General features: G+C 34.4%; 1 protein-coding gene across 1 annotated transcript; it reads right to left on the bottom strand.

The window, feature by feature from the left end:
* Positions 1-5,087: 5,087 nt before the first annotated feature.
* LOC144965459 (protein PET117 homolog, mitochondrial-like) lies at positions 5,088-8,548 on the bottom strand. The gene is made up of 2 exons (XM_078900830.1): positions 8,362-8,548; positions 5,088-6,453 (listed from the first exon to the last, which is right to left on the bottom strand). Exons 1-2 carry the CDS (start codon positions 8,455-8,457, stop codon positions 6,283-6,285), a joined length of 267 nt encoding a protein of 88 aa, XP_078756956.1. The 5' UTR covers positions 8,458-8,548; the 3' UTR covers positions 5,088-6,282.
* Between the last annotated feature and the right edge of the window lie 5,705 nt (positions 8,549-14,253).

The raw sequence follows: 14,253 nt of genomic DNA, 5'->3' as shown, positions 1-14,253 counted from the left end.
CTGACAATTTCAATTTCAATATTCGAGAACACCCAACTAACTATACAGACAAACTTTGACTGAACCTGAACAGCTTGCTATCGTCCAAATAACCAGAAAGACAAAGCAATAGCTTACTACCTGTCTTGCCTCAGGACAAATTAAAAGCACATAACAAAGGAAAACACGAAGAGAAAAAATAAAATGAAAAAGGAACAAAAATACCCGTTAAAAACAAACAAACGGAGGACAACAACAAACAGCCACTGAAAGAGCATTCCTTGCATTTTGTGATCAAGTAGAACGATATAGGTGGTCATTTCGTTAAATGCACGGTATAGAGGTGGACTAATCTATTATACAAACACATTTATATTTTGTTTGTTTTTTGTTTGTTGCTTTAGGTCTCTTCCAACACAATTGAGGTTATATGAGAGACCGCTGAAACAAAAACAAGCAATCTAACAAAAATAGTACAAATGTAAATCAGAATCATAACCTAAAGATATCATAAGCTAAATTATAAATAACCAAGAACAAACAGGCAGAAGATTTACAGAAAAAAAAATATCCCCTGTCAAAAATACAATCACAAACCAAAGAAGCAGGATAGGCTAGTAAAGAGAAGAAGAAACGACATCACTATCGGATCGTACACCCATGCGAACATCATAGGTATATGATTCAAGGGTGATGCCCCCATCCAACCACCCGCCACATTTATATTTATTCATTTAGTTATTTTCATTTTGCTCAGAGAACTCTTATATAAAGTATTCTTTGGTTAACATGACCCCCTCCCCCGGCTTGTTAAAAAGTGAAATAGTCTTGGACTATGACAAGTTGGGGGACATCTAAATCGATGGATATTTGAGGTATTAAAAAAAAAAATTAAAACAAAAACGTTAAAAAAAAAAAGTTCTGCCGTAGAACGACAGTTAGGACAAACTGAGAGAAACATTTGTAGACGTATAAATAAATAATATAAAGTAAGGATCACAATGTGAGGAGGAGGAGGAGGTAGAAGAAGAAGAAGAAGAAGAAGAAGAAGAAGAAGAAGAAGAAGAAGAAGAAGAAGAAGAAGAAGAAGAAGAAGAAGAAGAAGGAGGAGGAGGTGGAGGATGGAGGAGGAGGAGGAGGAGGAGGAGGAGGAGGAGGAGGAGAAGAAGAAGAAGAAGAAGAGAAGAAGAAGAAGAAGAAGAAGAAGAAGAAGAAGAAGAAGAAGAAGAAGAAGAAAGATAGGAGGAAGGGAGAGGGGGAGAGGATATTCCCATGAAAAAGTAGATGGATAATATATTAGAAACAAAAAAATCATCTAAGGGGAAAGTGTAGAAAAGTATCCAACTTGTCACAGAATGGAATAGGTAACATCAACAACAACAACAACAAAAACAACAACCAAGCACAGAATGTCGAGTAGGAGTAGGAGGTTTATCAAGATTCCACTGTACTTCATTGTTTGGAACGCTGCCAGATACAAAGTAGCAATTCGGGCACATGATACAATATAACAAACATAATATTCGCACTGTGCGTGGGAAGATAGGGTAGATATATTAATGAGTGTGCATTGTAGAGAAAGATGTAGACATCAAATACCCAATGTTAATAATATTAATATTATGTTCCACTTTCTCTAGCTTGAATCAGATAAAAGAACCTGAAAAGCCAAATAACCCGTTTAATTGTAGTAGGTACTTCGCATTTCACGGGCGCTAAAAAACGTTACCTGAACATGATATGAATAAATATTAAACAAATGTAGAAATGAATGTAAATTATTATGGTGGAAAACTCAATAGGTGTTAAGTTGCGAAACCCTATTTAGATAAATAATTATTTGAGGTTAGATTATATATTTTACTTCAAATATACACGAATTAAGATGTTCCTTGACTGATTCGTAATTCTTAATCTGTAACTGTTCTTCAAAACTCAAATTGGATTACATTATTTTTTTAAAACGTTGGCCAAAATAAAAAGGGGCGTTTTATCACTGCACAAGACCTCTAATCCTATGCATGAGAGTGACAAGTTTATTATTTATTTATTTTTAAGGGTTTTACGGCGCTTGCAACACATTTAGGTTACGTATATCAGCGCCAGTAAAAAGGAAGAAAATGGGATAGTAAAAAGTTCTAGAATTACAATTAAAGCACCCAAGAAAAAGTAAGACATAGGGGAACTGGGAACAAATAGGGATCAGATGTAGATTCCAAGAGCATACCACCAGTGTACTGAGTTTGAGATCACCTATAAGTCTCATCCGGACACAAGCACAAAATCCAACAAAGAGGAATACACTCAAATGCTTACATTATACATTGAAAATAACAAATATAATAATACATAACAGAGAGATGATTTACAAGGAAAAAAAAATATCATCTCCCAAAACAATAACTATGCATTTGACTGTTTCCCTCCCAGCCAGGGTCCGGACAAAACCAAGTAATCTCATTCCAAGTTATCCCATGGTGATGACATCTAGCAAGAGGAAAAAAAAATCTCATCTACTCGGCAAAATAGACGTGTACATATATGAAGGTCTGATAACCGAACGCAATTATGGGCTTGATTTAACAGTGTTGTAATGGACAATATGTTACGCTGGTTGAGAGTATTTCCATTACAACGAACCCACATCACTTTGGGCTATCAGACCTGCAAATATGTACATTTCGCCACAAGCCCATACATCTGATCAGCATCTCAGACCATTCAAAGGATATCAGGAGGAAGAACAATATTATCGTGTCACACACATAATATATCAAACAACTGCTCTGCCATTCCTGAGAAAAACAATGAAACTCGAAGTTAGAATAATTTTTTATTAATCTAAATGCATTTAGTGATGAATACAATATTATCACAATTGTAGATTAAACACACACACACTCACACACACTGCTCTTTGTCTCTTTCACATACAATGTACATACATATACACATGAATACATACATACATACATACTTACACACACACTCACACGCTAAAAATGGTAATAATCTACTTTAACCTAATCACACAAACACACACACACACACACACACACACATTATGTCTTACTCCCCCCACCCTCTCTCTCTCTCTCTCTCTCTCTCACACACACACACACACACACACACACACACGAGCGCACACGCTAACACATATATGTATCGTCTCATCCTTTTAACAAAAAATAAAAGTTACAGAGAAAAGAATCCACAGCATTTGGTTGTCTCCTTAGCGAAGAATCCCAACCATAGCTTGGGCAAAAGCAAATCATCTCACGAAAGAGATAAAACAATGTAATACACAATATATGGGGACAGAAGAGTCAACAAATTCAGCAAACCTTATTCCACAAAAGGAGATTGGGGCTTTTTCTTTTTCAGTTTACATTAAAAGATGTGCGCTTCTAATGCATGTTTGTTTTGTTTGTTTTTAATTTTAAGGGTTTTACGGCACTTGCAACGCTCATATCAGCGCCAGTAAAAAGGAAGAAAATGGGATAGTAAAAAGTTCTAGAATTACAATTGAAGCACCCAAGAAAAGGTAAGACAAAAGGGAATTGGTTCAAATAAGAAACAGGTGTAGATTCCAAGAGCACACTATCAAAGTACTTAGTAGTATATCACTTAAAGTCTCATCCAGACAAAAGCACAGGGCCTCACTAAAAGGAATACACTCAAATGTTTTACAAATCGTATATAATATAAAGAAAACATAATACAATGCATAACAGAGAGATGATTTACAAGGAAAAAAATATCATCTCCCAAAACTAATTATACATTTGACTATTTCCCTCTCAGTTAGAGTATCCGGCCAGGACAAAACCAAGAAATCTCATTCCAAGACAAAGACAGAGAGTGAGTTGGAAGACAGATATAAGGGGATAGAAGACACAGTAAGTGCCTCCCTGCCCACTACTGGCCGACAATTTAGTGAATTGCAAGGAAGTGAAAAATTTGGGCACAAGGCAATGTGTGAAGTAAAAATATGAAAAAAAAGGCTTTTTGAAACAATGCCAAACATAGCAGACAAAAAATACAAGAAAAATCAATAAATCAGCTTGCATAGACTGAGACAAAGTAGACAGAAAAACACAAAAACAAAACAAAACAAACAAACAACCCAGCTGCCTCGAATGCCCATGTCAGACAGACTGTAAATAGCAGCATCTTTTCCCTTTATCATTATCATGTTGTCATTATGGTACTTATAATGAAATTTACATCATATCGCTGTCCAGTGGTATTCGATACTGTACTAGGAATTGTCCCTGATATATTTTGAAACCCAAAAAATACGATAACAGGTTTATACCCAAAACGCTTGCGCTATTTCCCTTTCCACCTTTTCGTTACAATTATGATATCAGGCTTCAATCGGCCACCACTGACAAAAGGGAAACAACTCATTTATAATGAATAACGGCATTAGTCGTGTTCGAGTAATATCTCTTGATTTTCATATTTTATCAATCACTATGCTTAACTCTTTACAGGTGGGAGTCGATTTTAAATTGACATCATATTTTATGATTTCACCATGAGAGCAGTAACAAACTGTTAAACCAAAAAGGTTTTTTATCTGTTAACAAACTTTCAACATTACAAAAGAGCTTAACACCCCCCCCCCCCCCCCGCCACGGGCTAATGCTAAACTGAACACATTTATTTCATCCTGGTGGATGTGACACGACCATGGTCTTCTAATTAAACAGCATTTTCCATGTCTTTGATTTCATATAAGCTTTTGCCCTAAACAAGGTCATCAATCTGTTTTGTTAGTTACCATTTCATCATACATCATTGTTCTATTAACTATATAATAATACTAATAATAATACTAATAATAATAATAATAATAATAATAATAATAATAATAATAATAATAATAATAATAATAATAATAAATAATATAATAATAATAATAATATAATATAATAATAATAATAATAAATAAATATAATATAATAATATAATAATAATATAATAATAATAATAATAATAATAATAATAATAATAAATAATAATAATAATAAATAATAATAATAAATAATAATAATAATAATATAATAATAATAATAATAATAATAATAATAATAAATAATAATAATAATAATAAACATAATCATCATCTTCTCTTTTTTCCCCAGCCAACACCACAACACCGACGATAAACACTGCACTTTGTTGTGCATGCTGGATATTTAAATGAATCAATTGATCACGGTTACAATATAATCTGGCAGTATATTCCAATCTCTAGTGGCCTTTGGGGGAAAAGCCTACTTGTCTACCAATAACAATCATTCAATCTTAAATTATTATGAATGAATGATAAGTTTCCATGATGAAATCTATGGTTTTGTGAGATTGAAGTTATACGTAATGCACAGAATATATAAACCGCTGACATTCTGGTTCTATTTCTTATCATCAGTATTATTATCATTACTCTATATACAGATCACCATCGCATCATCATCATCTTTATCATATTAAAAATAAAAGTTACAACAATCTAATGCTTTGTTGTTTTTTGTTTTAGAGGGGGGGGGGGGGGGGGGGGTGTTTAAGCGTTTTACGGTACTTGAGACCCCCACTTAGGTCATTTGAGTGCCAGTAAAATGGAAGAAAATGGGATAGTCAAAGAAGTCTAGACCATGTTTGAAATCACACAACAAAAAGTAAGACAAAGGGGAATGGTTTGAATAGGGAAGAGATGAAGATTCCAAGAGCAAACTGTCCTTGTGCATCAGAATTTGATCTTGAAGTGGTTTGTGCAATCCATCCGTGTCAACATGAATGCCATCCTCAAACAATTGTGGGCAAAATTAATTTATAAAGAAGCAGTATATAAATGTCCATTCTTCTTACTAAAATAGATTACATATTGTTGATTGATCCAAAGAGAAAGCAGCGTTTCATGAAAATCATAGGTGACCGACTGCCTCAAACTGTTATTGTATTGGGTAAACCAGATGTCAAAACCTAATTTTGAAATTGAAATCATAAAACATATAAACTTAACCCAAGTTCAGATTGCATTTGAATTTGACATATTGCCAATTTGAGGCCACTGATCACATAAAAAAAACTACAATAGCAGAATAGAGCTTTATAATTTATCTAATTTATTCAAAAGTTTAAAAAGAATTAGGATTGCAGCAATATCCAGCATTGTCAAATAATTCAAATATCAAATTGAACACTTTCCTCCCAAGAGTCGGGAATGAGATAAAATAATGAAGCCACACGGGATGCGTTAAATTTCTGTCCATAAATTATAGACGATTCTTGATGTCATCCTTGATCTCCTTTATTGAGTTGGGCTTGAAGATGTTCATTTCTCTCTTGCTCTTCTTGTTTACGTCTTAGAATTTTAGTGAGGTCAGACTGCAGTTCCAATTGGTGAATATTCTGTCTCTTCCGCTCTTGTCTTGCAATGTCAACTAAGACTCCCTCCTTCATTCTCTGAAATTTATGAAAAAGGAAAATAAATCTTCAAAAACCCATAGCCTTATGTTTGGCAATGATAACAGTTTTGATTTATCAAAATGACCACATACAAACACACACTTATATAGGCACACACACATGCACATACACGCATGAACACATATTTTGTGCCCCCCCCCCCCCCCCTCCCCTCCTCAAAAAGAAAATAAAGAACAAAAAAACAGCAGTTTTGTTCTATATTATTGACCAGTTAATCCAAATGTCACCTGGAGGAGAGACCTTCTGGTAGAGCTGGAGAGGTCTGGGATACGCTGGCAAGAGATGAAAAGACTGGCCGACAGAAGAGGATGGAAAAGTTTCATCGGTGGTCGACATCCGCTGTGGGATGAGGACTGAAGAGAAGAGAATCCAAATGCTAACCCAGTTACAATTCCAGCTTCTTTAGTCAAATTTTTGGTGATAAAAAAACCCCAACAAATTAAATAAATAAATAATAAAAATATAATTCCCTTTATTCATCCCATAAGGGGAAATTTCTCTTTAGGGTCTATTCCAAGGGAAGACCAGAATAACCCAGGCGTCGGCCGCAGTGCAGTACCGCAAAATGAGCTAGGGTGAGATGACCTGCTTAAGGCCACACAACGCGGGTGATCGAACTCTGTACCTTTTGGGTAAGAAGCAAAGACTGTACTGCTGAGCAACCCTGCCCCCATGTGCATGGAATGTGCATGGATGTCAATAAAGAGTCACTTGGAGTAATGATAAAAACAGAGTTTTTTAAGCAATTATATATTTTATTTTCTAAATAAAAAACACAATTGATAACATTGATTGAAGGAAGAAAACTGTTGTAATTTGTCAACGAATTTAAGCAATAAATTCAGTTCAGCCTTGAAGTTAATTGATGAGTTAAAAGGGTAAGCTTCTCCATCTCACGAAGTTTAATAATAGCATCTCTTGTTATTTTCGTGCTTCATACTAATTTAATGTGCATTGCGATTTTCGACGCAAAGTTTTTCACCAAAGTCTGCCACAATAAATATTAATTTAACTGCAATTTTGATGATGAAAGTATGACAGCCATTTGATCAGAATGTTAAGTTTTAATTTTTTTTTGTTTACCTCTGAAATGATTATCAAATCATTATACGCTTACACATACAACTTACACTATGGGAGGCCTTCCGAAAGCTCCTTGTGCTACTATGTGGTCTTGTGGTATGACACTCGCTTTCGGATCGGAAGGTCCAGGGTTCGAGCCCTGCTCGGCGCATAGATGAGTCCTTGCAAAAGACTCTTTACTCACATTCTCTCACCATACTCAGGTGAAAAATGAGCACCTGGTCGTCAACAGCGTTGTCTCTGTCGGAAAAAATTGTAATATCGCCTAACAGGCGTTATGTCTCGTTCTACACTTTTCCTTTTGGATGAATAAAGTACATTATTATTATATTGCTCTATATAAAAGCTCTTTTTTTAAAGGGAAACAACTCAAATATTCCCTCAACTAACCCTAAGAAAAAACAAAATCGAGTACCCTTATCTAACCCTAATAGGAAAAACAAACACCCTAGCACCGTTAATGAGACTAACCCTAAAAGAAAAGAAAATCCTCCGACCTCGAGCTAACCCTAATGGAAAATAAACATAAGATTGCTTTCAATATTTTACAAAACGAAATGGCGGCGGAAAACCAAAACAATGTTCGTACTTGGAAAGTTTAAACTTTCATTACTCTATCAATGTCTGTTATAGAGTTTTTATCACGCTTCTATATATTGAAAAATTGAATACATAAACGCATGACAAAAGATCTACGGTGAAAATACAAATTAAAAGAAAAGCTAGCACGAGGAGCTTTCGGAAGGCCTCCCACCCCCACTCCCAGGAAAAACAAACACCCAAGCACAGTATAATACTAACCGCTCTGTCACGTTTTTGACTGTAATGAACATAAAAGATTATCCCAGTTGTAACTGCCACGGAACCAGCGAGTGTAAATTTGGCCATTGAAGACATCTTATCCTTCAGAACTTTAAAATTGAGGTTTTACACAACGCATCTGAAAGACCTTCAATTTGTTTGTCTCGGTGTCATGGGCGCCGCCATATTACAAAGGGAAACTATTCCAAGAATTTAAAAAAGTGGGATTATATATTTTGGCTCCCTTGTATTAAAGTTTCACAGTCAAAGAAAATGTATCTAGGTCTATATTCAAATAAGTAAACATAGATAAATAGAATTTTAAAATAAACCATAAAAGTGAACTTTTAAAGAGCGCAAATACACTAGATGTCCACAAATGCTTTACAAGAATCGGTCCCAAACCGACAGCAACACTTCCACATAAAACGAGATATAACGCCTGTAAGGCGCACATATATAACATTTTTCTTTGACTGTGACATCGGTGTTACCGGTCACATACTCATTTTACACTTTTGACTGGGAGACTGAATAAAGAGACCGCTTCAATTTTGACCTTCTTTAGTCGGACTCGAACCAGGGACCACCAGGTCTGAATCCATGTATCCACATAAGATCACAAAGCCTCACAAAAAGACAATCGAATTAAATATTAAGTTAAAAAAAAAAACAAAAAAAAAAAAAAAACAAACAAACAAACAAACAAACAAACAATTCCCCCTACAAAATAACCCCTCCCAAAAACAAAACAAAAAACAAAACACACACACACACACACACACACACACACACAAGAAAAACCCCAATAAGACCCCAATAAGACCCCCAAGGAATTATCCCCCCCTCCCTTAAAATACCCCAAGGAAATACCCCCCCCCCCCCCCACCATCCTAAAATTATTAGGAAATATTTTCCTATAAACATACACACAATCAGAATAAAAATTAATTTAAGAAACAAATCAAAACAAACAAACAAACAAACAACAACAACAACAACAACAACAACAAAGCAATAAAAACACATCCCCCCAAAAAAGAATCCCTTATCAACCCCCCCCCCCTTCTCCAAAATAAAAAAAAACAAAACTCAATTCAACCCCTCCCCCACCCCCACCCCCACCCCCAAAAAATCAAAACAAACATTAAAAACAAGAAAAGAAAAGATATTTGAAAAAGAAAAAGGAAAGAAAGTGCCAGAAAAAAAATAATAATAAATTTAAAAAAAAAAAAAAAAAAAAAAAAAAAAAAATATAGATATATAAAAATATAATATATATATATATATATATATATATATATATATATATATATATATATATATATATATATATATTATATATATATATATATATATATATATATATATATTATATATATATTATATATATATAAAATATATATAAATTTAAAAAAAAAAGCCAATATCAACAACAGAAAAAAAAAGAAGAAAAAATACAACAATCACAACAAAATACTCCCCCTCCCTGAATGAGTAAAATCTAAAATTTTAACCATCATTGCACACCCACCACTATCATCGTAACCGTCACTACTACGAATAACGATACTATCGTCATTCACTACCACCGTGTCAAAGATGTTTTTATTATCACAACAGCTGCTTCTAACCTCTTACCAATGGCCAATTAAATCAAAATCTCCGATTCTCATAACCAGCATTGATGGTCTAGACAATGTGCGGCTATGTGGTCTTGTGGTATGACACTCGCTTTCGGATCGGAAGGTTCTGGGTTCGAGCCTCGCTCGGCGCATAGTTGAGTCCTTAAGAAAAAAATGAGCCTTTACACAGCGCAATATCCACTAAATGTGCTCAAAGCGCTTTACAAGGGGTCCCTGGCCAACAGCAACATTTAACATTTAGGACGGAACATGACGCCTGTTAGGCGATATTACAATTTTTTTCGGACAGAGACAACCATGTAAACGGCCAGATACTCATTTTACACCTGAGTACGGTGAGATAATGTAAGTAAAGAGTCTTTTCTAAAGACTCAACTATGCGACGAGCGAGGCTCGTCGAACCCAGCACCTTCCCAATCCAAAAGCGAGTGTCATACCACTAGACCACTAGACCTCTTTGGAGAAGGCTCTTTACTCACATTCTCTCACCGTACTCAGGTGTAAAATGAGTACCTGTCGAAAAAAAATCGTAATATCGCCTAAAAGGCGTCATGTCCCGTCCTACATGTTAAATGTTGCTGTTGGCTAGGGACCCCTTGTAAAGCGCTTTGAGCACTTTAGTGGATATTGCGCTATATACAAGGCTCCAAAAAAAAAAAGCTCAATGTATCACATCTTGATCTGAAGTCAAACGATATTTATCGTGTCTAATGTCCGGATGTGTAAAAATCATTGTAAAGTCTAGGTCTTGGCGTTGGTAAAAGAACATATACCCCTTCATATTTAAGTTTTTAATATGTATGATTGCAAAATTTTGTTAAGATAATGTGATTTACTATTGGAATGGATACTAACGAAAGAGTGTTAATGGAGAGGCTTCGGATGGGAACAATACAGACAATGGACGTTTCGGGTACAAACCCTTCGTCAGCACACGCTCCACGTTCATTTGTTTATTATTGTGCTGACGAAGGGTACAAACCCAAACGTCCATTGTCTGTATTGTTCCTATCCGAAGCCTCTCCATTATCCCTCTTTCGTTAGTATTTTCACGATCCCAGACTTCAGGCAGCCCCCACCGCTCTCTACTTTTCCTGTATTGGAATGAATGCATCTTTGTAACGTATACTGACTATGATGGAAGCGTTGGGATAAATACTATATATTAATAAGCATGCTTGAACTTGCATAATATCTAACTTATAACACTAGCATTTGTAAACATTACCAACATGGTTAAAAAAGCACGATTAACTATTATCAACAAACCGACCAACATATAACAAAATATAAACCCCCCCCCCCCCAAAAAAAAAAACAACAAAAAAAACAAAACAAAAAACAAACAAACAATCAACAGCAACAAAAAAACAAAAAAACAAAACAAACAAACCCCAAACAAAACAAAACAAACAAAAAACCCCCAAAAAAACAAACAAACAAACACAAGCATAGACAAAACTACAACAAACAACCCCAATAAAACATTACATAACAAAAACATTTAAAAAAAAGCAAAATAAAACAAAACAAAACAAAACAACAACAACAACAACAACAACAACAAACAAAACAACGTCCAAACAAAACCAAACCGGAAAAAACAAGAAAAGAACAAACCTCAAGCAAATTATGTAAAACTTTGATATATATTTTTTTATTTATTGACCAAGCACATGTCATAAAAGAGGTTTCATAATATAAGCCTGACAATAAGTTGTATTTTTAAAAGTCCATTTATTAACTCCTAAGATCATCATAATCGGAAAAAAAATATACCAAGTTAACATGTACGTCAGCCGAAATACAGCGCCGCAGTGGGAGCAAAACTGCTAAGCCTCTAGAGGAGAGAAAGAGAGAGAGAGAGAGAGAGAGAGAGAGAGAGAGAGAGAGAGAGAGAGGGAGAGAGAGAGAGAGAGAGAGAGATAGATAGAAATATAGATAGAGGGATAGAGAAAGAAAGACAGATATATATATATATATATATATATATATATATATATATATATATATATATATAAAGAGAGAGAGAGAGAGAGAGAGAGGAGAGAGAGAGAGAGAGAGAGAGAGAGAGAGAGAGAGAGAGAGAGAGAGAGAGAGAGAGAACGATATGCTGACAGAGGAGCTCACATTTGCGTTCAGTGCAATACATCAGTTATACCCCCCCCCCCCCAACCCCCCTTGAAATAAAATGATTATGTATGTATGTGGGCTTTGTTTCGTACACAAAGGCATAAAGTTTGATCCTTTGCTCGTCGTGTGGCCTTGAGTACGTCACCTCATCCTGGTTCACTTTGTGGCGTTGCACTGAGGCGGACGCCTTTATTATTCTAGTCATCACTTAAAGCAGATCCTAAAGACAAGTTTCAATAATCAATGAATGATCTCATAAATCAGAAAAAGGCACATAAACCTTATTATTTCAATATCGTATATGTATTTTGAGAAGAAAGAGGATATTTACTCAATCAGATATGCTGATACAAAACAGTAGTCTTTCTGAGCCATTAGTCGTATTGAGCCAATTATATCCCAGTTTTTATGACGTTAAACATACAAATAGCAACTGCTTGCTACCGTCTGGATAAAACACTCGTCCAATGTAAAGTAGTTTCCGCTAGAACTAATAAACCTAGCTATTCAATCACTTCTGGGTGGACAAGGAGGTCTGAAAAGAAACTCGCTTGCACTCAATATCAATATGGATTCTGATAATAAGAATAATGATGAAAATGATGATGATGATGATGATGATGATGATGATGATGATGATGATGATGATGATGATGATCAACATCATCATCATCATCATGATAATAATAATAATAATAATAATAATAATAATAATAATAATAATAATAATAATAATAATAATAATAATAATAATAATAATAATAATAATAATGATAATGACATAAACATTTTTAAAAATAACAACATGCAAATCTTCTAATCTGACAGAATTTTTATCTTTTGGCTTGAAAACTCGCCCTTCATATATATCTAGATCTAGATCAATTAGAACGACTCTCATCTTGCCAAAAACTCTCAATCAAACATGGGGCTTTCTTTCCAAAATATTTTAATATGTTGTTGTTTGTATTTTCAGAGTAAGACAGATTTGGATGGTAGAAATAGCCATATACGCCTTTGGAAAATCATATCTAATTCTTTCAAGAATCACCCCTATAATAGGAGTATAATTATAATAAACTGTACATTTGATGCTACGAGTTAAGGTAAACTACTCACAACATACGTCAGCCGGATATAACACACCAAAACACAAAACTATGTGCAACCTTGAGCGTTTGTAGTCTGATTGATATAATTTAGTGAGAACTAATATTTAAAACGACTGTCTAAAATCAATAACAAAGACCTGAGTGACGTCAGTTTTATTCCACCTGTATTAATCAGACCTTAAACGTTAAATATTACACATAGATTTGTGTGTTGGTAAATCATATTTGGATGGCGGATGTTGTGAGTATTTTACATAAACGCATAGCATCAATACATTATGCCTTCCGTTCGTACAACATGTTTTTTTTACAAGTAATAATAATACTGATTTTAGGAGTACTATTATTGAGGTGTAATAAACGGTAACTTTTCTTTATATAGCGGTTACCGTGCTGTATTTGATTTTAACGTAGTCCAAACTTATATCTCTTCTAATCCAGAAATCTTTTGCGAATGTGTAATCAAACTTCTTACTGGATTCGTCTCCGTCTATGGGATAAACAAGTCTTCCAAAATATTTACCGTCTATAAAAACCTGCAAAACAATGAGATGAAAAATATCGTGTAAAGCAAGTTATATTGTGCAGTATAGGTATAGGCATTCATCATGAATATTCCTATAGATGTTTTTTTATTGCTGAAATGATTACTCGTTCTTGCCTTAAACATTCAGTTAGGAGTGACCATAATATATTTTCAGCAACTTAATATATAATAGTTTGGTTGAGCCGCCAAGTTTCTGTAAAAGACAATCATTACCCCCCCCCCCCCCAATAAAAAAACAACAACAACCTCGCCCCCCCCCTAAAAAAAAAACCCCAAAAAACCCCAACCAAACAAATAAACCAGAAAAAAAAATCCCAACAAAAAAAAATAAAACAAAAAAAAAAACAAAAAAAACAAAACAAAACAAAAAGAACAAACCTAAAAACTAAAAAACAAAAAACTCCAAAGAAAATCAGATAAATAAAAATATATAAAAGAATCTAATTTATTCCGT

This window comes from Berghia stephanieae, chromosome 1 (genome assembly GCF_034508935.2).
Source record: "Berghia stephanieae isolate SIO BIC M18660-M18661 chromosome 1, UCSD_Bste_1.3, whole genome shotgun sequence".
In the NCBI taxonomy this organism is placed as follows: Eukaryota; Metazoa; Mollusca; class Gastropoda; order Nudibranchia; family Aeolidiidae; genus Berghia; species Berghia stephanieae.
The sequence above is the reverse complement of the archived record's forward strand: the minus strand, read 5'-3'. Positions and strand labels throughout refer to the sequence as shown.